The sequence below is a fragment of the Amblyomma mixtum genome, chromosome 7 (assembly GCF_055824585.1).
Source record: "Amblyomma mixtum isolate Tamu chromosome 7, ASM5582458v1, whole genome shotgun sequence".
Taxonomy (NCBI): Eukaryota; Metazoa; Arthropoda; class Arachnida; order Ixodida; family Ixodidae; genus Amblyomma; species Amblyomma mixtum.
Genome location: NC_143018.1, coordinates 146,028,349 through 146,055,254, shown reverse-complemented (window position 1 = coordinate 146,055,254; position 26,906 = coordinate 146,028,349). Strand labels below are relative to the sequence as shown.

General features: G+C 46.9%; 1 protein-coding gene across 2 annotated transcripts in view; it reads left to right on the top strand.

Moving 5' to 3' along the window:
* LOC149337794 (mitochondrial tRNA-specific 2-thiouridylase 1) overlaps positions 1–26,250 on the top strand; it is a 53,728-nt gene extending 27,478 nt beyond the window's left edge. For both annotated transcript variants that reach the window (XM_089553526.1, XM_089553528.1), the window contains 2 exons: positions 17,219–17,455; positions 25,960–26,250. In XM_089553526.1, coding sequence (XP_089409652.1) covers positions 17,219–17,455; positions 25,960–26,094 — 372 coding nt within the window. In that variant the 3' untranslated portion in view covers positions 26,095–26,250. The remainder of the gene's footprint in view (positions 1–17,218; positions 17,456–25,959) is intronic.
* Positions 26,251–26,906: the final 656 nt, after the last annotated feature.

Here is a 26,906-nt window from a genome sequence, read left to right as displayed (position 1 = left end):
CAGTTCACACCACTGTAGAACCACCTGCTATACAAAAAGCAATATTGGACAATCAGTTACGCGCCCATCTACAAGAATCCCATGCCTAGACGGAATCCCCAAGTGCATTCAGGAATGCCGCTACACCTGTAGACTCAGCAACGTGAGCGGGCAGTTTATTCCAGTGCTCAATAGCATCCGGAAAGAATGAGCAGCGAAAGACGTTAGTTCGTGTCAAGTATGGCCGAATCGCTTTGTGGTGGTTAAGGCGGGAGCTTAGTCTACCTGGAGGCTGCAGATATTTTTCTTTATTGATGTTAATTTCTCCGTGAATGATTTGGTAAAGTATTTTTAATCTCTGCCTTTTACGTCTTTTTTCTAATGTTTCTAGACTACATGAGTTTAACATCTCCGTTACCGAATCTGTTTTCCTGTATTTTGAACAAATAAATCTCGCTGCACGTCTTTGAATCTTTTCTATTTCCGTTGAAAGAATCTTCTGCCGAGGAGACCATACTACAGATGCATATTCTAGGGAAGGCCGGATGAGAGATTTGTATGCTAAAAGTTTGACATCTTTCGTTGCTCTCCCCAACTTTCCTCTTAGAAAACACAGTTTTCTATGTGCCACCGCACAAACATTTTCGACATGATTGTGCCAACTTAGGTTGTGAGAAATTGACACCCCCAGATACTTGAATGTACTAACATTAACCAAATCGTGACCTGCAATACTGTACTGAAAAGAAATTATATTTCGTTTGTTAGTTATATGGGTAAATGTGGTCTTATTGAAGTTGATTTTCATTTCCCATTTCTCACACCAAAGAGCAAAAGCCTGCAGGTTTTGGTTAATGTTAATCTGATCTCCTTCACATGTGACAGGTGCATAAATGAGGCAATCATCCGCAAATAGTTTCAGTTTAACAGAATTTCCAACAGCACATACTACGTCATTGATATAAACTAGAAATAGCAATGGCCCCAGCACAGAACCCTGTGGTACACCAGAATACACATCCAAAAAGCCAGACTCGCAATTGTCAACACGTACCGCCTGTTTGCGTTTCGCCAAGTACGCTTCTATCCATCTAAGGATGTCTCCATTAATGCCAGCCCTTCGCACTTTCAGGAGTAATTTGTCATGAGGAACCTTATCAAAGGCTTTTTCAAAATCTACACAAATAACATCAATCTGTCTCCGGTCATCTATAGCTTTAGAAAGGTCATGTATTGTCTCAATTAACTGTGTCACCGTTGAAAACCCTCGACGGAAGCCATGCTGACATTCAGAAAGTAGTCCATTTGTTTCCAAAAAAATGATAATATGTTTCGCAATAACATGTTCCATTACCTTACAGCAGATTGAAGTAAGTGACACAGGCCGATAGTTGTTCATAAGTGTGCGATTGCCACTTTTAAATACGGGTATAACAATGGCAGTGTGCCAGTCTTGTGGCAGATAATGAGTTACGAGTGATTTTCGGAATATAATTACCAAGTAGAAGGACATCCATTCAGCATACCGTTTCAAGAAGCATGTAGGTATTCCATCCGGGCCGATAGCTTTTTTTTCGTCCAATTCTATCAGCTGCTGAAACACGGCGCTTTGAGTAAAGCTGATAGCATCGATAGACGTTTCACGAGAATGTGCTTCGTCGTGTGCGTCGCTTTGGCTCGTGTTTCTTGCGAATACAGATTGGAAATATTTATTGAAGTGGTCGGCCATGTTCGTTTTATCTGCAATAAGTTCGGCTCCCACTGTCACCTGCTTTACTCTTTCCTTTCTTTTATCAAGATAGCGCCAAAATTTCTCTGGAGAATTTCGCAGAAAACCACTAAGAGTGTGATTGAAAAATCTTTCTTTTGCAGCCGATAGCAACATTTTTATTTTTTGACGTAAAACCTGTATGTCGTTGAAGTCGGCTTTCTTTCTACGCAATCTTTTCAACTTCCGTTTCGCGTGAATGATATCCCTGGTGACCCATGGGTTGCGCTGCTTTGTTTTTTTAACTCTAGTTGGAACGTACCAGTCGACACAAGTACTGATGATAACTTTAAGACGCTGCCATAATCATTCAACTGATGCATTTTCAGAGGCACTTTCAAATTCATCAAAACAAGTTTCTAAGTAATCCAGGATGGATGTATCATCGGCCTTCCCGTACTCTTTGATTTCTACTCGAACCATAGGTTCCGCAGGAACGTTTACAGAAGTAAGCACTTTCACGAAAATAATTTTGTGATCAGATATTCCATCGGTGACATTTGTTTCAATATCTCCTACATTATTTGAGAGGAACACCAAGTCTAGTAATGACTGTGACTGAGGCGATATCCGTGTAGGTTGTCCAACTACTTGTCTCAAATTGTAAAAGAAAGCAATATCCAGCAATTTTTCCGCGCTAGAAATTTCTGTATGCCCAGGCGTAGTCAATCCCCAATCAATATGTGGCAAGTTGAAATCGCCAGTCATTATCAGGCGGGTGCTCCTAGTTACATGACTGAAAAGAAACTCATTTAACTTATCGAGAAAATCGGGTGAAGTATTCGGTGGCCTGTAAATTGCTCCTATGACGTACGCAGCACCAGAAAACATAATTTTACACCACACTGACTCCGGCATTTCGCTCGTAATCGTGGAAACTGAGAGCGATGACTTCACAATAATGGCCACACCACCCCCACGGGAATCTCGATCCCATCTGAGCATTGTGTAGCCAGGAGGAACAATGCAATCAGAAGAAACATCACTGTTGAGCCATGTTTCCGTTATGCAAACGACATGCGGGTTCTCTGAGAGCAATAAAAATTCCAATTCTGTGACCTTGTTAAGAATGCTGCGAGCATTCAACAGAACTATCCTGAGCTATGAATTACTTTCACTTCTGGAAGGTGACCCATTATGGCTGTCATCTGCTGTCTCCGATCCGTTGTGGGTGTTTCGAGCACCCTTACGTTGGGTCCGGCAGAGCAAACGCTCGTTTCGAGTGTCATCCCAAGAGTACAGACGGTCATCTATCTTCAGTTTATCGTGAACCAGCGATACCTTTTGTCCGTTAGATCGTTCGACAGCAGCAGACTGCCACAAATTCCTCCGAACTTGTACAATATCTTTTGCGTAGTCATTGCTGACGCTAACAGACGTGCCTTTAAGTTTGTGGCAGTTTTTAAGAACGCAGAAAAATTGCTAGGCTGAAGTTTTTGTATCAGCTTTACCACAATATGTTCAATCTGGATTCCAGCTTGTACCGTATTTACTCGCGTATAACCCGCCCCTGCATATAACCCACACCCCTAACTTTAAACTCTGCGAAAAAAAATACTGCACGTTTACCTGAAAAAAAAAAAGGGGGGGGGGGGCACTAGAAAGATACAACTGCACACTCAGTGATCATTTCGTTTTCACAACATTTATTCAAACGACCACCACAACGTCACAGGTCATTCGTTTCTCAGTCGTTGCCGCTCTCGCTGCTGCGTTCCGAGGCCTCATCTCCACTCTCAAAGACGTAGTCATCTTCGGAACCATCCAGGCTGTTGGTAATGGCACATTTTTTGAATTTGCTGGTAATGGCACATTTTTTTAATTTGAATTTGAACGGCGCTTTGTGGTGTGTGTCTTCTTTCAGTCCTCGTTTCATTCTCATGCGCTCGGCAAAATTTTTGAGACATTTTCTGAAGCTTTTACGCACCAAATCGGCCGGTATCGCTTTCCACACGTCCACGATCCACTGCCATAGCAGTGGAATATCAGGCCTTCGGACGTGTCCCGTTGGTGTGAGGGCGTAAAGGCCGTCGGCCATCCACTGGGCATAGAGCCACTTCATGTGTGCCTTGAACGGCTTGTTCAGGCACACGTCGAGCGGCTTTAGCATGGACGTCATGCCGCCGGGTATTACGACCAGGTCGATGCCGGTCTCAGCGAGCCGAGCCTTCACCGTATCAGTGCAGTGCAGCGACTGGCGTGCCAGCAAGGCTCCTGGTCTTCTTTCCCAGATAACACGTATCCAGTCAGTGACTAGGCCACCGTTCGGCAATTTCCTCGCTGGCGTCCCAGAACCCTCCTCGCAGCGCCGCCCCTCCTCCTCCTGTTTTTCTCCCTTCTCTTTTTTTCTTTCACGGCTGTTGCGCTCTTCGGTCTATTCCTCCGGCAAGTCTGCCTCCGCGCACCGCCGCCGCGAATCTGCGCGTCTTCTGGACCACGCGGTCTGTGTTCTTTAATATTTTTCATGCTTTATAGTTTGATTTCTTTGTTATTTTGTCTCTTTTCATATTCACATTTTTTTATTTGTTTTATTTCACTCACGAAACCCGTGCGTTCACTAGATGTGCCTTTTCTCTAATATTTTTCGTTTTTTTATAATCTAATTTCTTATATTTTTCTTTCTTTTCGTACTCGCAATTTTTTCATTCATTTTATTTCACTCACGAAACCCGCGCGTTCACTAGATCTGCCTTTATTCTTGCTCAAACCGTGTTCGTGGCGGAATGGCAGCGACTATACCCTTGAAGTGCCAAACGCCCTGGTTCGATTCCCAGTCTCAATAAAGTTTTTTTTTTTCTTCGCCGGAACTCGAACACACTTGCTAGCATTCCCTGCTCACGACAGTATGAGGCATTAAAGGCTTTCGCCTTAATAAAGCGATTCTGCTTGTATTTTCTTTCACAGCTGTTCTGCTCCTGGCGAGCTTCTAGGGCGGCCGGCTCGCAATTTTCGCGTTGCCCTTCGAGCCATTCGTGTGGCCGGCACGTTCCTCGCGCAAAGAAGGCGACTGCGCACGTACTTAAAATGGCGTTAAAAGCCGATTTACACGACGGTCCGTTCGCCCGCGGCCCGCGCACTACCTGGTCTCCTTCCGTGATATTCTCTCGTATTACCGAGACAAACGAAGGGAATACGCACCCCCCCGCTCCGTCCCTCACCATAGCGCAGGCTGCACATTGGCGACAACTACAAACCCGGACTGCTCAATACCCATTACTGCTGCATGCCCGATACCCAGACCAATTCTCGTCATCATGCAAACTTTTGCGGCAAACCAGGCGCCCCTACGATTTACATCATTGGCAATGAACGTTTCCACCACCACCTACGTGTTCATGCGTCAGCACATTGAGAGGCGCGCTGACCAGGCCGCGGTCCGTAGCCGCGGTCCAGAAGACGCGCAGAGGCAGACTTGCCGGAGGAATAGACCGAAGAGCGCAACAGCCGTGAAAGAAAAAAAGAGAAGGGAAAAAAACAGGAGGAGGAGGGGCGGCGCTGCGAGGAGGGTTCTGGGACGCCAGCGAGGAAATTGCCCACTGTTCATCCAGGAATCTTCTTACGCACGCACAAAGATTCCTGGAGGCAGTGGTGTGCTAGGCTGAGTCTTACATTTAAATATCACATACGGGCGCAGTTTCGTGCCGTCTGCCAAAGCACATAGCATCACAGTGCAGCGTGGCTTGGCATTTCCGCCGGTCAGCACACTGACCGATTTGGCACCCTTTTTTTCGCATCTCAAAGTAGAACGGGGTTTTGGCCAGCGTTTCCCACCTGAGACAGCAAATAGCTATGCTCCTTCCGCAGTCCGATCACGTACCGTTGAAAGCATAACAACTTTTCCTCATAGGCATCAGGCAGCCGCTGGCACATGGTCGTTCACCGCCGCATCGAAAATCCATGCCTTCCCATGAAGCGCTGAAGCCATCCACGGCTTGCACGAAACTCGCGTGGAACGTTCATTTCCCGGGCCAACTTCAGGGCTTCCATTTGCGCCATTCCTGTCGAAACAGCGTGGCCACAACTGCTCTGCTCCTCAATGAACTTGGCCAGCTGTGTCTCGAGGTGTGGGTATGCACCGGTCTTCGGACCACGAAACGCTCGCCTCTCCCGGTTCGCAGTTTGAAGACTCTCCTTTTTCTTTCTCCAGTTGCGAATGCACGACTCGTAGACGTCATGCTGTCTCGCAGCAGCTCTGTTGCCGATTTCTTTGGCAGTAGCAATAATCCTTAGCTTTTCTTTCGCTGTGAAAGACTGCCGCCGAGTAGAACTCATGACGCCACCTGACACTACGCAAGGCTCAACAACGCTGTCTGAACAAAGTGTAGCCAACGGCATGGACAAGAATAAACAGACTATGGATGTGGATTTGGCTATGCCTTTCGTTGGCCCCTATTGGCTTGTCAAGCGTCGATGACGATGGGGATGATGGGCTACACGGGGGAGGCTGCGCATTGCCGTGAAGCCGACCTTCTCATACCCCCCCCCCCCCCCCCCTCAAAAGAAAAAAAATTCGCAGATAACCCGCGCCCCCACTTTTTAAACGCGTTTTTCCAAATTTTGGTGCGGGTTATATGCGAGTAAATGCGGTACTTGCGACCACCCGGACGACTGTCATCGCGTACTGACCATCCCTTCGCAGTTATGTCATACATGTCGAGAGTTGATGTGTGTAAGTTTTCGTGTCCGCCTAAAACAATTATAGAATGAAATAACCTTGACCGACACGTGTTCAACAAAACTTGCTCTCTTGAAACTTTTAAGAGCTGGAACTGTGTTGTACTGACTGACTGTTGTACTGACATTCCCACCCTGTAACAGCCGCTAGGGCTAACAGTTTTTGAAAATAAAAAAATAAATAAAAAACACATCTTATAATTTTCTGATCTTGCTACTACTTGCGAGTAACACTAGACACGCTAATAACAGTAATTTTAATCTACCTATAATGCACAATATATATGGGTGTCAAATAATATTATGTCATCATCGTCATCAATTCGACTGTGCCCACTGCCGGGCAAAGGCCCCTCCCATGTCTCTCCAATTAACTGTGTCCTTTGCCAGCTGCGGCCACCGTATCCCCGCAAACTTCTTAATCTTATCCGCCCCCTGAACATTCTGCCACCTCTTGCTATGCTTGCCTTCTTTTGAAATCCACTCCGTTACCCTTAAAGGGCCACTGCCCAGGGTCCGGACATTTTTGAAAAACAAGCCCACTGCATAGATGAGGCATCGAAGATAACCTTTGCAAAATACTAGAGCCATACGCGCCCCGAAAAGCTGCAAAAATTCAAATCAAAGCCCGCTCGTTCTTTCCTTCCTTCAAAAACGGGCCCGGCCCACTACTCTGAACCCCGTTGACGTCATGGGGGGTACTTTTGCTGAAGGCACTCCATTGGTGCATCGTTCTGACTGATGGGAGAAGATTGGGCGTAGCCTTGGCGTCGCGTCGTCTGCACAACGCTTTCCGCAGCGCCTTCTGTTCTGGCTTATGCCTACAAACCCGCATGAAGGAACAAAAAAAAAAACTGCGGAGGGAGCGTGCGGCGACAGCCTTGAACCCTTGCCATAAAAAGTAAAAAATAGTAAAACTGAGGGAGTTGGTTCGCCCCCCCCCCCCCCTCCCCCCGCCGTGATCACCTCACGAGACGCTCTGCGTACGCGCTCCCTTCTCAGATTTTTTTCTTCTATGCAAGCCCCCCAAAACAAGGTTTTAATTACTAGTGCAGCAGAGCCTTTCCCTCGCTCGCCCACTTGACCGCTCCGCACACACACCGCTTACCTTTCGTGCATCTTGCGTACGCCTTGACTCCAATGAATGACATATGCTTCGGAGCGGAGAAAAGACACAAACACACAGAACACAAACACGCATGGAGAAAAGCAAACGGGCGGTTGCCGGGTCCGCGCTTCGCCGTGTGTTTCGAACACAACCGACTTCCGCCCCTCCGCTTGTGAAACGGTGGGGAGGCCTAAAAGAAAATGAAAAGGTGGCTCGTTAACTGGGAATGGCAAACAGATGTATGAAAGGATGCGCTCGCTAACAAGTCTAGGTTGCCGAGCCGATCACGCCTCTCGATCGTTCAGTGTGCGGAGAAAATGCAAAAACCAAGAAAAGAATTCTATTGAAGGCGGGGCCATGACGTCGCCCTGTGACGCACTCCACAGGCACCACGCCTCCGGCTTACACCGGAGAAGGAAGGGGTGATTTTGCCTTGCCGAGCCTACTCGACGAGGAGCGGGAGAAAAAAATTTCGAGGAGGGAATGGAAGGAGAGGAGGCTCGCTCAAAGTGAGGTAGAGAGTGTTTGGGACCATGGGGTGGGCAGGGGCCCTTTAAGGACCAGCGGTTATCTTGCCTTCGCATTACATGCCCTGCCCAAGCCCACTTCTTCCTCTTGATTTCAACTAGGACGTCATTAACCCACCTTTGTTCTCTCACCCAATCCATCCGCTTCCGATTTCTTAATGTTAAGCCTATCATTTTTCTTTCCATAGCTCACTGCGTTGTCCTCAACTTAAGCTGAACCCTCTTTGTTAGCCTCCATGTTTCTGCTCTATAGGTGAGTACCGGTAAGATACACCTGTTGTATACTTTTCTCTTGGGGGATATTGCTAAACTGACATTCATCATCTGAGATAACCTGCCATATGCACTCCACCCCATTCTTATCCTTCTAGTTATTTCCCTCTCATGATCCGGTCCTAAGTAGACATTATTCCCTTACTACTTCCAGCACCTCACTACCAACTTTGAACTGCTGTTCCCTTACGAGACTGTTGAACACTAATTTGGTTTTCTGCATGTTAATTTTTAGCCCCACCGTTCTGCTTTGCCTGTCTGACTCACTGATCATGCTTAGCAGTTCATGTCCTGAGTGGCTTAGCAACGTAATTTTATCTGTGAATCACAGATTACTTAGGTAGTATTGCCCATTAACTCTTATCCCCAACTGTTCCCAATTCAGACCTCGGATTAACTCCTATAAATGGGCGGTCGATAGCATTGGCGAGATTGTGTCTTCCTGCCGGACACCTTTCCTTATTGGAATTTTATTGCTGACTTTATGGAGGACTATGGTAGCTATGCAGCTGTGCAGTCGTTATAAATATCTTCCAGTATTTTCACATAACACTCTTCTGCACCCTGATTCCGCAATGCCTGCATGACTACCGAGCTTTCCACTGAGTCAAATGCTTTCTCGTAATCAATGAAGGCTATATATAGGGGTTGGTTATATTCTCCGCATTTCTCTATCACCTGATTGATAGTGTGAATATATGGTCTACTGTCGAGTACCCTTTACGAAAGCCTGCCTGGTCATTTGGTTGATTGAAGTCTAAGGTTGTCCTGACCCTATTAGCGATTACCTTAGTAAATACCTTTTAGGCAACAGACAGTAAGCTGATCGGTCTGTAATTCTTCAAGTCCTTGGCATCTCCGTTCTCATGAATTAAGATAATGTTAGCGTTCTTCCAAGCTTCTGGTACTCTTGACGTCACAAGGCATTGCGCATACAGGGTGGCTAGTTTTTCGAGCACAATCTCTCCTCCGTCCTTCAACAAATCTGCTGTTACCTGATCCCCACCAGCTGCTTTCCCTCTTTGCATTGCTCCTAAGGCTTTCTTTACTTCCTCCTTTGCTACTGGCGGGATGTCCCATTGCTGTGCAGTACTGTCGATCTCATTAACATTCGTATTGCAACCGCTACTGTATAGACTTGTGTAGAACTCTTCAGCTACTTTAACTATCTTATCCATATTGCTAATGACATTGACCTCTTTGTCTATTAACGCATACATGTGGTTTTTACCTGTGCCTAATTTTCTCTTCTCTGCTTTTAGGCTGCCTCCGTTATTTAGAGCATGCTTGATTCTCTCAGTATTAAACGTCTTTATGTCAGCTACCTTGTGCTTATTTATTAACTGTCATAGCTCGGCTAGTTCTATTCTGTCTGTAGAGTTAGATGCGCTCTCATGCTTTAGTGTTTCTTAATCAGATCTTTCGTCTCCTGAGACTAAAGATCCAGTACCGTATTTACTCGCATAATAGGCGCACTTTTTTTCCAGAAAATCTGGCTCGAAGTTAGGGGTGCGCCTATTACGCAGGGTAAAATTTCCGGAAATTTTCCGACTCGCAAAATTCAACATACCACATAAACGCACCCGTGTATGGGCCGCATCCCGTTTTCCCGAAGGAAATAATTTTAAAAAAATATCCGTGTAAGGGCCGCACCCAAACTTTCCACGATCCACGCAGGAATGGCGTTCGAAATGCACGCGCCGTGGCCTCCGCGATCGGCTCCGGCTGCGAGCAACGCATGCTTGGTCGCGGAGGCAACACACGCGCACAGGAGCTTCTAGGTGCCGCCCACGGATAGCGCCCAAGGTCAAGCTTATCATCATCAAATTTTTCGTCAGCCGCGAGCTTTCGCTATCCATATCGACATCAGCATCACCAGCTCCAGTTTTTTTATGGCTGTCAAAGGGCCGGTTTCTGTCGTGTTAGTTCATCGCAGTTGTGGCTTTCTCGCGCTGTCGCTGAGCGTTGCTACTTTAGCACGATGGACAAGCGCCTTAATAGCTCTACGGCTGGGAGTTAAATCTCGAACACGGCAAGCATGCGGCAGGCCGGAAATTCGATGTGGATGAGAAGTGCGGCAGTTGCGACTGCGCCGTGCCTAAATTTTCGTATGCGACTCGCATTGCCGCGGTTTTCAGGGTTCTAAGTCGGGAAGGTTTCCGGCTGACGAAGCTTTCCAAACAGACGTTTAAAGTGAGCATCCCTGAAAACTATGTGCGGCTGTTCCACGCGATGTCGTCGTGCGTGCTGTGGGTCAGCAGCATCTGCGACGGCAGCAGCACTAGTGAGGACTAGCAGTAAGTTAAGCAAGAACTTTGTTAAAATAAAGATTGTGGGGGTGAGGAGGCGTCGGCTTGCAATCGTGGAAATACAGTACTGATCACAGTGCCAAGTTCGGGGTGCGCCTATTATGCGCGGAAATAAAAAAATCCGATTTTTCGCGACCGAACTGGGGGTGCGCCTATTATGCGAGTAAATACGGTATTAGTCAGCTCTCCAGCATTGCATCTGCTCTAAAACGGCACATATTATCAGAATAGTATACTTCGCCGTACTAGCGAAATGTTCATAAGTTGTAGCCATAATCAGAACTGTTGCATTTTGTAATGTATCTGCTACTAGCCATCAGCTCAAGATGCAGTTGCTTATGTCAGTGTGAGCTTCATGTATGTTGCAAGGGTGGAAGAGCGGGCTAGTTGGTAGTTCATCTTGGGGGGAAAACACAGCGCACTCCTAAGACACGGACGAAGAGAGACAAGACGATACAGCACTGTTTACGTCAACTGATTACTTTATTGTAGAGCGACGTTGTGGGAATCCTGGCTTTCCGCCGTTGCCTTTGCGCGGCTGTGCCGGCTTCCTGCGTTGTTTCTCCTCTTTCCCTTGCTCCCGCCTCAGGCGGTGGAGAGGCGGCTAGGTGACTAATCACTGTCATTTGGCCACAGCTCCGCCCCGGCTCCCCAACGGCCTTTGCCATTGGCGCCTTTTGGCGGGAAATCGGGACCCGCTACGGGCGGCCGCGCACGGCGCGACCCTCCGAGCGGGGCCCAGAGAGAGAGATCCCTCCGAGACAGCGTAAGGTGCATACGTTACTGTTTGTCCGTGCCGGCCTTTGCCGTTCGGACCAGTGCTTACTCGAGCTCGCCCGCACGTGTCCTCTGACCTGCAGCGGCTCGAGCCTGTCCAGCGGGGTCCAGCGACCTCTGACAGGCGTACCTTGCGTTGAATGCCCACTCTCTCTCGCAACCGGCCCAACGGTCGACACGAGAGAGAGATCACAGCACTGCCGCTGGGACATTCTCCTGCAGCGGCGTGCTAGCGGCGCACATTGCTCGAGTCGCTTCGTGCGCGCAGCGGAGCCTTGCTCCTCGCGCGCCCCCGGGACGGGGTGACTGTTGAGTGTGTGTGTACTGCTGAAGGACGATGTGAATAAACGTCTCCTTGGTGAACTTGGAGGCCTATTTCTTTGCGGCGAATCGCTCTCCTCCCAGCGGAGGTTGAGTGCACCGCATCGGTGTCCCAGTGTGTGTGTGGTGACGGCTGATCGGGGCCCTTGGCTCGCGCGAAGCTCGAACCCGCGGTGGGTGGTGGCCTGTGTCCACTTAGAAACCCACAACTGGCGCCCAACGTGGGGCGCCAGTTGTGGGTTTCTAAGTGGACACAGGCCACCACCCACCGCGGGTTCGAGCTTCGCGCGAGCCAAGGGCCCCGATCAGCCGTCACCACACACACACACTGGGACACCGATGCGGTGCACTCAACCTCCACTGGGAGGAGAGCGATTCGCCGCAAAGAAATAGGCCTCCAAGTTCACAAAGGAGACGTTTATTCACGTCGTCCTCCAGCTGTACACGCACACTCAATCGTCACCCTGTCCCGGGGGCGCGCGAGGAGCAAGGCTCCGCTGCGCGCACGAAGCGACTCGAGCAATGCGCGCCGCTAACACGCCGCTGCAGGAGAATGTCCCCGCGGCAGTGCTGTGATCTCTCTCTCGTGTCGACCGTTGGGCCGGTTGCGAGAGAGAGTGGGCAATCAACACAAGGTACGCCTGTCAGAGGTCGCTGGACCCCGCTGGACAGGCTCGAGCCGCTGCAGGTCAGAGGACACGTGCGGGCGAGCTCGAGTAAGCACTGGTCCGAGCGGCAAGGCCGGCACGGACAAACAGTAACGTACGCACCTTACGCTGTCTCGGAGGGATCTCTCTCTCTGGGCCCCGCTCGGACGGTCGCGCGGTGCGCGGCCGCCCAGAGCGGGTCCCGGATTCCCGCCAAAAGGGGCCAATGGCAAAGGCCCTTGGGGAGCCAGGGCGGAGCTGTGGCTAAATGACAGTGATTAGTCACCCAGCCGCCTCTCCACCGCCTGAGGCGGGAGCAAGGGAAAGAGGAGAAACAACGCAGGAGGCCGGCAAGCCGCGCAAAGGCGACGGCGGGAAGACAGCTGTTGGGTTTGCACGCGACCGAAAGATAACAGACTAAAGCTGAAAAGGCACATGATTTACACTCAGAGTTTTCCAGCGCAACGGCACAGGCCAATGAAGAGAGGCAGGGAGAGAAGAAAGACGAACGCAGCGCTGACTGTCAACTGTTTATTTAGTGACGCACGCACAGCTTGAATACACTCAGACCAGCGCAGGGGCACACCGTGCAAGGTAAACAGGAAAAAAACTCGTTTCACATCTTTATCGCAAAAACTTTGAAAGGAACATCTTTTCTAATAAGGGAGTAATTACTGATTGGCATCCACCCAAGCGCAGCCTCACGGCTACAAAGGAAAGCTATACAGCTTTCTCAGAAACTTCGTAGTTAAAGAAAAATTCGTAAAAAAGAAAAATTTACTCCACCTTGGGGGATTCCCCTAAAACATTTGACCAACATCTTTTCTGTAGCATACAAAAAGATGTTCCTGCAGAAAAGATGTTCCTTTAAAAGTTTTTGCGATAAAGATGACATGAGTTGTTTTTTTTCCTGTTTACCTTGCGCGGTGTGCGCCTGTGCTGGTCTGAGTGTATTTAAGCAGAGTGTGCGTCCCTAAATAAACAGTTGACAGTCAGCGCTGTGTTCGTCCTTCTCCTCTTGCTGCCTCTTTTCCTTGGCCGTGTGCCATTGCGCTGGAAAACTGTGAGTGTAAATCAAGTACACCAGCCAGCCCAAGAACTAACTCTACTGAAGACACATGATGGCAAGGGTGAACCTAGGAGGCAACAAAAAATGAAAACGAAAAATGGTAAAAAAAGACAAGTGGAAGGGCGATTGAAAGGATGACGTGAACAAGCAGTACAAGAGAAACAAATAACACTATGAGATGACAGCGAGTGAACAAAATGCACTAAAAGGCCAAAAAGACCATTAAAAAAAATGTATCTGTTCTGTGCAGATATAAAGAAACTCCGTTAAAACGGAGTTTTAAATAAAGAAACTCCTAAATAAAGAAATAAAGAAACTCCCTGTTGGTGTGCCACCGTACCCAGCAGAGGCAGTGAATGCCAGCTTCGCATTCTTCTCCACGCTGGCGGCAGTGGATAGGGCTAACTTTAAGCACAGTGTTTGCTTGTGCTCAGAGTGCCTCCTGATAGAAATTACCCAGTCAAAAAAAAAAAACTTATAGGAACCGGCCAAAACACAGTTTGGGGAACCAGCTGGAATCGGATTGCTTCCAGTCAATTCCAGTTGGTCTCTCTCAAGGGGGGACAAGGGCCTTAAAACTGACCTTTTTATATATGGATAGAATCTCTGGAAATTTTGCACACATTTGCATTTTTCTCTTTTGATTCCAAATATATAATCATAATTGAGGCTGTGGTCTTAGATCAAAAGTTATCTTGAATTCTAGAGAGTAATTAAGTAATTTCATACACAGCTTCAGTGAACTTTCTCATTGCATTTGGTTGCTTTTAATTACATGAATTGAGAGTCAGTGGATTTCCATACCCGATGGCATTCTTATTTTTTTTTGTTTAGGCCACATATAAATAGCAATTTACAATTAGCTTAACAAACTGCACTGTCATATACTGTGGCCTTTTACTCTCGACACAGTATATCAGGATCACATGCTTTTAGAGAAAACCAAAGAATGTCATCGGGTATGGGAACTCTGTGGCTATCAATTCATGTAAATAAAAGCAACAAAATGCAGTGAGAAAGTTCATGAAAGCTGGTTAAGAAATTACCTAATTACACTCTAGGCTTTGTAAGATCTAAGACCACCAGCGCAATTTATTTCAGAGGTACTGCCAGCCTTCGCAGAAGGCCTTTGGCAGGAGTGAGCATACATGGTGAAGAAAAAAAAGCGCGACGAGACATGATAATGATAACAGTGGTGTCATCCGCCTGCTTGAGCAGATTAACACCGAGAAGAAAAGAAAAAAAGAAAAATAAGAAAGAAAAATGCTTTGTACAAGCTCGCACTGTTCAGGCATATAGAAGCAACACTGGCACGTAACACAAGAACACTGGCATCAATAGCACGCTTTAGGAGATAAACACTAACAGTAGACATACGCTGATCTGTCAGCAATCACAAGAATGCCAACCACAAAGTAATATCAATAGCGGGAACCCAAAACGCTCAGGTTGAGTTAACTTATGCACTTCAATTTTGATAAGAAAGGTTCGACAGGCGGGCATTCCACAGCGTCAGAAGGCAAAGCGTTCCACTGACGGATTATTGTGATTACATATTTGGAATCAGAATAGAAAAACGCATCTGTGTGCAAAATTTCATAAGACTCTAGCCATAAATTAAGAAAGTTAGTTTTAAGGCCCTTGTCCCCCCTTAACTGGGCAGCCTAATGAAAGGCACAGTCATGAAAGGCATTTGGCTCCACAAAAGGCAGAGGAGTTTCATTCACGCATGTCTTACATTCTCTTGCTGCCTGGTGGAGGCCTTGGCCTTTTCTGTCGTGAACTGCACTAGCCTGCCCAGCTGCCACTGTTGGAAAAAAAAAAAATTAACGAAAAGTATCTTGGGAAGGGGGCTGGGATGTTGGGGTCCATGTACGGGCCCTCATTATCTTTTTGGAGTGCCACTGAATTCTTTTCTTCTTTCAAAGAATTGTACATTTGAACAGTGGAGGCCTTGGGGTGTCCACCTGTTGCCAACTCCATTAGTTATTGGGACTACCAGACTGGTTAGGCAGACCATTCCTAGCTGCCAAGTCATCACATTGGCACAACTACGGAGGACAATCAAAAGCGATTGCATGCTGACAAGTGCATATTATGCGAAGCATACTACTTTAGCTACCACTTCAGCCCTTCACCGTGGTTATGCGCCTCCAAATCACGTGATACATGACGTCACACCACGTGACACGATGACGTCACGACAGTGGACAAACGGGGCTCCAACTTGTGCCGTCGCTGCGGTTGCACGCCGTGTGAATCACGTGGTATGGTGACGTCACACTCCCGCGCATTTCGAACGCGCGTTCACACTCGGTGTAGGTGAAACGCTCGCTCCACCGGCAGGCAGACGCGGCTTCTGTGGCAATCCAGGCGCTCACCCAACGCGCGTCTCGGGGTTAGTCGGCGTTCCGCTGTAGCCATGCCGTTGTCTTCCCCCACGAGGAAGGCTTCTAGTGGTTGTATTAAAATGACCAAGTATTCAACCAAGGAAAGCCATGTATTACCAAGCCTAGCCATCAATATGCTTCGCATCTGACCAGGGTGAACTAAGTTAAGCCTCAGCCATTTTTTACCTCAGCCATTTATTATGCGATAGCATAACTAGCTTTACTTCACGGGATGGGTTTATGTATCATGTGTTCTCCCATTGAAGTTTTAGTTGCGAAAAATTGCTCGTACTGTGTCTTCTCTCCTACTCTGGTCCTTGTTTTTGGCGCTAACTTCATTGTGGATAACTAGCTCGTTGGCCCAAAGGCGGCGTGGAGTGTCACACTCAGACAGGGTGTGAAATAAGAAACAGCAACAGAGAAGGAAACAAAGGGAATGGGATCTAAACCTGTGGCAGTCCGTACAGATGAGTCTCTCTGGCCACTGAATTCGACCACTACGCCATCACTGCTGGTCTCCATCCCGTGTGATAGACTGCCAGTCTCTCGCACTGCACTTTGCTGTCTTCATCATCTTGGATAGTGCATAAGTTAGTCAAAGAAAAGAAGAAGAAGAAGGGCAAAGATCCAAAATTATTCCAGGGACCTCCACTACGCCACCTCTTCCTCTCTTTCTTCTTTCACTCCCACCTTCCTCCCTTCCCTTACGGCACGGTTCTTTCCTCAGAGAAACCAATTTTTCAATTTCCAATTTACTTGCATGTGGAAGCTGAAATTTTAATGCATGGCCACTTAACCATCATCAAAAAAAGGTGCTTGGGAGTCCCATCCCATAGGCATGTAGAAAATCACATGAAACAGCGTGAGATTTGCTCTACAGCATATTGCAAATCGCACAAAACAGCAGGGTACATGAACTAAGAAATGAATTATTGTTGCTGCGCAGTGCTGTCGCATTTTACGGTGGGCTGGGTGTTCAGTGTCTGGGAATGTTTTCATACATGTGCAATATACTAGTCAGGGCAACTGGTCATGAGCACTCGTTAAAGGGACCTAACAGATTTTGATGGGCATATTCTGGTGCAACAGATCTGTAGAGGTGGTCTTTATAAATGGAAGTTGGGCAGGGCATGTAATGCGAAGGCAGGATAACCGCTGGTCCTTAAGGGTAACGGAGTGGATATTCCAAGGGAAGGCAAGCGTAGCAGGGTGCGGCAGAAAGTTATGTGGGCGGATGATATTAAAGAAGTTCGCGGGGATAGGGTGGCCGTAGTTGGCAAAGGACAGGGTTAGTTGGAGAGACATGGAAGATGCCTTTCTCCTGCAGTGGGCGTAGTCAGGCTGATGATGATGATGTTCATGATGATGTGGTGCAGGTTCCAGGCCAGCACCACCCAGCCCTGTACTGGCGCACGCTGTACACGGGCGAGCCGCACTGGATCTGCCGGGAGCCGCCCTGGTGCAGTGCTGACGGTGTGGGACCCTCCCTGCGCTGCCTGTTCCGGACGCAGCACCGCAACAACCTGGCCTGGTGCACTGTGCACCCAGAGGAGGGGAAGGGACGCCTGCAGGTCCACCTGGACGACCACCACAGGGCCATCGCCATTGGACAGGTGGGGGGGGGGGGAAGGAGGACACCACACGGGCACTCACTGTCAGCCGACATTTTATTCAGAAAACAGCAGCATGTGTGTGCTTTCAAGCATGTGTACATATCATCATCATCATTTATTGTACCCTTAAAGATCCCGTCTGGGACATTACATAAGGGGGGGGAGACAGTGGTGTGAAGCAGTTATACAAAGGCATGGGAACATAAAAAAGCATAACAAGAATAACAAGTTTGACGTGAAATTAACGTCTGGTAATCCAAATGGTACAGAAAATATATGACAGAGCAGTAGTGTATAAAATTAAACATTAAAATGTGCAGAAATTATATAAGTGGGAAAACACTTGTGGGGGGTGATGCAATGACACAAGCAGTTCAAGTTGCAGGCAGAGCAGTGCAAGGGAAGTAGCTATAGTTGGTTCAAGTGGTCTGCTAGTAGCTGCCTAAATCTGGTGGGATTAGATTCGATGACAACGGTTTCAGGAAGGCTGTTCCATTCTTCTATGGCGATGGGAAGGAAAAAAGCATTGCATGAACCATGCAACCGCTGAATGCTGAGGGAGTTGAATAATCGGCAAGATGAGCGTAAGGGAGCAGATAAAGTTTAGCGTAGTGCAGGGAGGTTAAAATACAGTTTGTGTAAAAGACAAAGAATTGATATTTTTCTGCGGAGTGCTAATGGTTCAAGGTCGAGAGACGATTCTAGGTTAGTAACACTGTGTCGAGACGAATGCTGCGACGTTGGGTGGTTCCATGTAAGATCGAACAAACGGTGACTGGTCAACCTCATCAATTTATTTGAAATTTTTTATATATTGTTGCCTAATCACTAGAAAGGAGCAATCTGTGACTGATTTTCCCCCAAAAAATTTTTTCGAAGCATGCGAAATTATAAATGACGTAGAAGTGGAGTTCCACGCTGCAATGCTCTACTGTTTTGGCCAACTTTGGTTATGAATTACATAAAATATATTAAAGTTAGGCACCTGGAAATTGTCTGGTAAATATGTGGGTTTATTTATTTGTCCTCCATTATTTTTGTCTGTCTGCAAGCGATAGCAGTTTCTATACATTTCTTCAAAATCCGCCCAAATAACGTTTTTTTATCTAGTTTGCGGGTCATTATATTAAAAACAGCTTGCAGCAGAGTGTCAGTAATTATGCGATATCATCTTGCAGACACCTATCAAACTGCTGAAGTTTTTATTTATTTGTCTTTTCGACAAAGAGATATGATCGCGCTGACTTTAAGAAAACGCAAAACAATGAAAACTTGTTACGACAGTTAGAAAAAACTTTTTATATTTTTTAAACTTTGTCCACAGATTCTCCTATATATCAGATTTAGCAATCAATAAAAACATGTTGCATAATTTTGTGTCCCTAGTAGTTACGACCTCTCGAATGAGACCCTTGAGCAAGGATTGGCAAATAATGATACATTTGATTTCTTGCCTTGAAAAGGTCTCGGTGGCATCGAGGGCGTCAATATCGAGATGATTCGGGCTCTGCAGCGGCCATGAGAGCGGGGCTGCTACGCATACGCCCACGCACCCCAGACGGTCATTTTGCTAGGCGACGCTTTGAGAGTTCGTTTTGGCGTCCTCTAGGCAGGCACATGGAAACTGGCAGAAACAGGTCCTTTGTCCCCACAGATGGTCGCGGTGGAAGGGGAGAATGCACGCTCACTCGCCACCGCGTTGCTCAGCACGCCGAAGAACCACCAAAAAAGAGGCCTTTTATGCTCAGAGGTACGCGTGACATTCTTTTCTGTTGACGATGGCGCACTGTGACTCTGCCCAGCATGAAGATTGGAGCGATAGACGCCCGGGTCCTCTCTGGGTGGTCCAATACGGCAGACCTTGGGGGCAATTTTCATCAAGTTGACAGAGGTTGCACCAGCCAAACTGGTGCTGACTGATTGCAGAGGAGGCTTGCTGTCACCACAGTGGCTGCGCCAGACGCGTTCTAATCCACTTGGGGCGGAAGGGAGCCCGGGCACAACACTTCCTATTGGTTTTCAGATGTTCACTTCCATCGCAGATGAGCGAGAGGCGGGCTTGTGTTTTGCTCTTACTGCGTGTGCTGCTCACGGGCTCATGATGACAAAGTATAGCGCTGATCGAGTGTTCTGTGCAAATTACCTTTCCAAGCACAGGAAGCTCATTGCGAAAAAGTGAAATTTTCGCAGCGTCACCGACCTGGACGTCAACATTTTGAAGCAACTTCTGAAAGAGCTGTGAATGTCAGTGAGATGGACTACTTGTGCTACCCATGCTTTCACTACTTCTGCAGTGAAATATTTTCACGGAAAGCAGAGTTTTGTGATGACATTTTGTTGCCCCCTGAAGAAGAAATCACCGTTGTCAGCCAGAGCATTGCGACTGCCGACGTGTCCTCGTTGAAACTGCCAGGCGCAATGAGAAGTCTGGACAGGCCTGCTTGCATCAAGGGGCAACAAAGGGAGGTGCAGCAGGCGTCCACTGCCAGACACGCCGGGCCTGCAGCCAAGGTGATGCATCGGGAAGTTCGGCCAAAGAAAGGTGCGCCTTGTGCGCGCAGTGGATCAAAAGCTTTAGGCAAGCCTATGCAGCATAAACGCACCCCGGGAACGGTGTCAGTTTGTCACTCTCCTGCCATCAACACTGGCAAAAAATGGGATTAAGAAGCTTATTCTAGAAGCATCGATATACCTGATCGACAAGTCCAGGAAATTGAAAGACAATCATGGCATGTGGTACAGACCGGATGCTTTCTAGGCACAGGGTGAGCCCCGAGTGCATATCTGCGGCGTGTGAGTACTACACGAACGATGAGTTGGAATGCTCCAGACAAAGTCCTAACAAAAAAGATGTCCTCTCGGTTATGATAGATGTAGACAAAAACATTAGCAACAATTCATGCCAAGATTATCCTGTAATCTTTATGTATCCTGATCTTTATGTACTCTGTAATCTTTATATAATCTGCATGTAATCCGCCCATCCCCCATGTAATGCCCCACAACCGGGGCCTTTGAGGTAATAAATAAATAAATAAATAAATAAATAATTACACAGCCATTCCACGTATACAGTCGACACCCAATAAACGAAACTCAGTTAAATGAAAATTATGGATAAACAAAATTAAGTAGGGTTGTTTGGTTGGTTTCTTATGTCAGCAGTAGGAAAATTTTTCGCTTAATTGAAACACTGCTTACTTGTTACCCTCGTTAAAACGGCACAAAGGCCAAAGATTTTGAATCCACCCAAGCATATTTGAGCTCACGCATGCCAAAGACGGTCTCACAACCATGACCAAATTCTTCGTAGCCAACCCTATAGCCGGGACAAGCCAACCCAGTAGCCATCCGTTGGCCTCAGAATCGTTTTCATAGCAGCTCTTCCTCTGTGTTGGGCGTACACATCTGTGTAGGACAGAAGTGGACAGAAGTAATGTGACGTGGCTGCAGCACATGGCATTCCAGCGAGTACTCTCTCCACAATATTGAAAGGGAAAGATGATATCATCCGCGCCACTTCGTCGGAGAATCTCTTGCGCAAAAAAACGCTAGACTCTCGCGCAAAAAAACGCTGAAGACTACTCCTGAAGGCAAAATGGAAGAAGCCCTCTTCGCATGATTTATGGATTTGCGGGCGAAGAATATTCCCATGAGTGGAGACCTACTCCAACAAAAAGCTCGCTCTTTCACGTGCTTGCTGGGCAACAACAAATTCAAGGCAAGACCCGGCTGGCTGTCGCACTTCAAGGAACGACACGGCATCGTTGGGAAAGTGCTCAGCAGTGAAGCGAGCAGCGTAAGCATGGCTGTAGTCGGCGACTGGCAGTCTGAAAACGTGCCCGACATTCTGGGAAAATATGCCCCCAGTGATGTCTACAAGGCCGATGAGAGCGGTCTCTTCTCCCAAATGCTGCCTAAAAAAAAACACTCGCCCTGAAGGGGCAGGCATGCCACAGCGGCAAACACAGCAAACAAAGGCTGACTCTTTTGCTATGCGTCAACATGGATGGTACCGACAAACAAGATCCGCTTGTCATTGGAAAGAGTGCGAGGCCGTGATGTTTTAAAGGCACCGAAAAGCTTCGTGGGAAGTACGTTGCCAACTAAAAGGCTTGCATGTCGCGTGCCAGTTGCGCTACATGGCTCAAGGAATTTGGCATCAACATGTGTCGCCAGAAAAGGAAAGTGTGCCTGTTACTAGATAACTGCACGGCCCACTACATTGCAGAGGTCGAGCTGATCAGCGTGGAGCTTCGCTACTTCCCCCCAAACGCAACGTCCGTGGTTCAGCCCTTGGATCAAGGTATAATTAATAGCGTGAAGTGCGCATACAAGCGTCGAGTTGTTGACAGAGTTCTCCTCAACCTGGAGCTGAAGCGCGAGACAAAAATAGATATTTTTATGGCGGTTGAGACGGTGGCAGCAGCCTGGAGAGCATTGAGGCCATCAATAATTGTCAACTGCTTCAGGACTGCCGGTTTCGGTACACTAGGCCCTGAAACTGCCGAAGCTGGTCCGGACTGCGCGAGCGCCGTGCACGAGGATGAAGATGCCTGGGAACACCTTCGCTAAGTGGGGGAAGTGCCCATAGACATAAGTTTCTCCGACTACGTGAACGCCGACGCAAATGCAGTCACAACGGAAGTTTTGACTGATGCCGATATGTTGCGGCTTGTAGAAAAGCGTGGAGGGAGTGACGGCTGAAGACGCTGACGAAGACCCTGCAGGTGCCGAAGCTCCCGTGCCGACATCGGGTCAGGTGATGGATGCTCTCGATCTGCTGCGGCATTTTGCCGGAGCACACGAGGGGACAGAAGACGCGCTGGGCGCACTTCAGACCTACGAGAAATCGGTGCGGCCATTGCTCACGAAGCCCACACAGGCAAAGATCACCGACTTCTTTGCTGAAAAATAAATTTGTAGTCACCTCGTGCCTTTCTTGTTGAGTAAGAATTTTTGCTGTTTCTTTTCATACGCTCTAGCGGCACCAGTCGTTTCCGCGGTCCGCAGTTTCATTTTGGGAGCATTTACGCTTCACAAATATGATGCTGCGGTAGCTTTCTGGATGCCGCCATACCATATAATCAAATGTACCGAATTATGTGCCCAAGAAATGCCTCATTCAATTTAACGAAGTTCTCGATTTAACGAAATGATTTGCGGCTCCCCTCAACTTCGTTACATCGAGTTTTAACTGTAATGCTAAATGACAACAAATGTAAATGCATGTACTTCTCCCGCCGGCGCAGTCCCTTTTGTTTCCCTCACACAATTCTTAATACACCCCCAGACCTGGTGCGGTCTTACAAATACCTAGGAGTAACCCTCTCTCATGATTTGTCTTGGAGCACACATGTAACTAGCAAGCTGGTTTGCTGAAGCGTAATCTGCGAAACGCCTCAGAACATGGTAAAATTACTAGGTTATAAATCACTTGTTAGGCCAAAACTCGAATATGTGTCACCCATTTGGAATCCGCACCAAGTATATGTTGCCGACACATTAGAATCAGTCCAAAATCGCGCTGTTAGATTTATTCACGCATCGTACTCGTATAATATCAGCGTTTCATCTCTAAAAGCAGAATCCGATTTATTGCTGCTTTTATGTCGACGTCGCATTTCCAGCCTTTCCAGAAAATATAAAGTTGACTCCAAGTATAAGACTCGTACCGTTTCCAGCCCCGGCCCATGGTATGAAGTATGGCATGATGGTGCGCACACAGCTGAAAGCAATAAGCACGCAACGATGCTATCACGAAGCCAGCAGTGGGAGGCAAAGGAGGTAATTGGGGATAAAATGGCACCCTGGCTTGCGGCCAGCCGAACAGCAAACGGTCCGGTAGTTTCAGATTCGGGCACGCACGCAACTGTTCGTCTGGGAAAGTGGCCTCCAGCGCGAGTGAGTGTAAAATATGCGAGTAAAAGTTTTCTATCAGAAATCCAGTTAAACAGTTGAGGGTGTGCAATTTATGCACGGGCGCAAATTACGTGAGTAAATACGGTAAAACAATCACTCGCCTAAGAACGAAAAGAGACGATGATTTTGAGGATCCATGTTCACAACGTTATAAAGACACATGCGGGTCATGAAATGTCGGCGTTTTTCTTCGTGCTTTGACAAGTATGTGTTCTATTTGTTCTACCACAATGCTCCCCGCTTGCCAGACAAGATTCTGTCCGACCCTTGACTGTGAGGACAGAGTCGGTATCCCAGGGAAAGACGTCTGGATCGATCGATAGAGGCAACATATGGGACTCGAGAAAGGAAAACAGTAGCACCGAAAAAACACACACACACAGCTGAAGAACGACATAGGACAAGCGCTCGCTTCATCTGACTTTAATCTCTTAAAAGCGAGCAAATACACACAAACCTAGGCATGCGCAGAAAGAAACCTCATGTGCAATCAGCAGAACCGTTCAAGGTATGAAATCTCATTTTTGAAAAGGTTCACAGATGTATTGCTGACACAACTTTTTCCTTTTTTTATGTGGTACACCTCCAACACACCCCCAGTGACAGGGTTATAGTAAGGCACGGGAGGTGTTGGAGGCATACCACGTAAGAAAAAGAGGGAAAAGTTGTGCCAGCGATACTTCTGGGAACCTTTTTAAAGCTGAGATTTCATCTCTTGAATGGTTCTGTTGATTGCACATACATGAGTTTTTTTTCTGCGCATGCCCAGGTTTCTGTATATTTGCTCGCTTTTCAGAGATTAAAGTCAGATGAAGTGTGCGCATGTCCTACGTCGTTCTTCAGCTGTGTGTGTGTTTTTTCGGCGCTACTGTATCTCTAGTACAATGAAACATCTAGCCCAAATAGAAGTTCTAAACATATGGGAATAAGTAGAAGCCTCCTTTATGTGCGAAGCCTTCTACGGTTAGCAGCCTTACTGGCAGCACTCTCCTGCCGTCACATTACTAATGCAATCATGTGCTGTCTTCCCTGTGGACGGTGTTTCCAACACTGTTGTGCCACTGCTTGGGAAAACTGTGCATAGCACCTCAACAGGAAGTGGCTACCACACCACTGCACTGCGCAGCGGTGGTAGCAATGAGATGCAGAATTCGCCACGTCTCTCTGAGCCAATCCATCTGCACATTGAGTCTGTTTGAATCCGATGGTATGCCTACCACACCGGCAAAGAGTTGGCTAATTGCAGCAACAGTGGTTGCTTGTGACTAATTTAGTCCAGTAAGATCAAACCTTCAAGCTCTACATAGTCCAAAATTATCATCATCATCAGCCTGACTACGTCCACTGCAGGGCAGAGGCTTCTCCCATGTCTCTCCAATTAACCCTGTCCTTCTCCAGTTGCAACCACCGTATTCCCGCAAATTTCTTAAATCTCATCCGCCCACCTGACTTTCTCCCTCCCCCTGCTACGCTTGCCTTCTCTTGGAATCCACTCCGTTACCCTCAAGGACCAGCAGTTATCTTGCCTTCGCCTTGCATGCCCTGCTGAAGTACACTTCTTCCTCTTGATTTCGACTAGGATGTCATTAACCTGCATTTGTTCAAGCTCTACATAGTCCAAAATATCAGTCGTCAATATGTTAACGTGCATTCTTATTAGGAGCATGATGATTCTTCGACAAAGTCTAAATTAGGGGAGTCCAAAAACATGGGTCAGTGACTCTAGTTGATATCTGAACTGTATTGGTGCAGTCCTTTGAAGGCATTTGATTCTTTGGGAACAGGTAACTGCCCAATAGCTTAGAAGTGGTCTCAGGAGCATGACTGTAGTTCCACTGCAAATGAAACTCATGTTAAAGGGGTACACTGGTCTTAGACCTTATTTTCCTTATTTTTAGTCCAATCCTAATGAAACTGTACCACCTTGCTCAGTTTTTTATACTGATTTCACAATGAAATTACTTCCTCAAAAGTTACTCAGTTCCCAAGATAATTAATTTTAGTCATTGATTAGTACCTCGGTGCAAAAAAAAAACTGCTCAATAAAAAATCATTTTTAATCCATGGCTACATAGTATAGTGAGCAAAGAGTGCAATAATCAAGACCATTTTTTCGGTTTTATCCTCATTAGTAATTTTACAGCACTTGGAATATTAATGTCTAAGGTGTGAATGTAATGCATCGATAAACATTGCGAAATTATAAATTTTCGAAGTGCGATTGAACAAATCTGCTTCAATTATTGCACACACTGTGCCTTCAGCTTCCCTTAGCAAACAATATGACATCTCTATCTGTCCTAGATGTTCAGATATCTGCATACTAAGACAGCCAGATGTCCAAAATTTTCATGCCATTAAATTGTCTGCTCCTGCATAAATTCAGCTGACACGATGATTTGAGTTTAATATTATGGTGAAAATGTTGATTTCTTGAAGGAAAAAAATTGCTACAGTTTGAAAATAATAGTTGTAGATTCCATAAATGTCATTTTTTGAAAATCGATTTTTGGGTTGTTTTTTGGTCTCAAAGTCCAGTAGTGACCCTTAAGGTCCTGATTTTTTCCTTCTTTTCTTTGCAGTACATAGTGATGTACGGCACGGATGGCGAATGCTACGGGAGCGCCAAGATCCTGGGCGTAGGGCCCAGCCTGTACGAAGAGCAGAGGCACCAGGACGAGCGTCTCTTGCATCACGCGAGCAGTGGCGGAAGCTGACCTCACTCCCTGTCTAGGACAGCACCCGGCATTTTACAAATACATACAAATACGTTTATTTCAACATCAGGGATGTTAGGGGTACGCCCAAGAAGCCCATGACTGACTTGACGGAGGGGCGCACCCCCGTACATAAAAACCGGCAGCAACAGAACACAGACAGAACAATAAAAAAGACTACAGTGCATAGGTAAACATCGTATTCAGTAAAGATCAGTGAACATCTTCTTGCAGTAATAGATAAGTGAAGTCGGCAAGATTAACACAAAACACTCAGACACTGAAAAATGCAAAACGAAGAATAACATTCACAAAAGAAAAAGGAATAAAAGAGGAGAAAGCTTGCAGTAAGACAAAAAAAAAACTATCGTTAGGTCCTAAGGGCTCATTGTGCCAATTAAGAAGTGTTGGAATTATATGTCGCAGCATTTGACGACCGTAATTAGTACGGAAGGATGGCACATGCCAAACGTCGTTGTTAGTTACGTGTTGGGTAGTAATTAGCTTTGGGCCATAAGTTAGCTTTGCCATAAAAGAATGCGTCATGATTTTTCCCTTTTCTTTCATATCATTTACTTAGCAATAAATTATATAGGTCATTAACTGCAGTCAAGGGCGTCCGCAGAATTTTTTGCAGGGGGGGGCCCCATTGGTTGTTGGCGCCGGAGGGGGGGGGGGGGGTATATTCGTAGCAAAAATGCGCTATTTGCGGCGTAAATTTATTTATTCATATATAAATAAAAAGTAAGTAAAATACACGCATGAAAGAAAAATTACAAACAGCAAATTAAAGCGCGGCTAGGAGAGATACG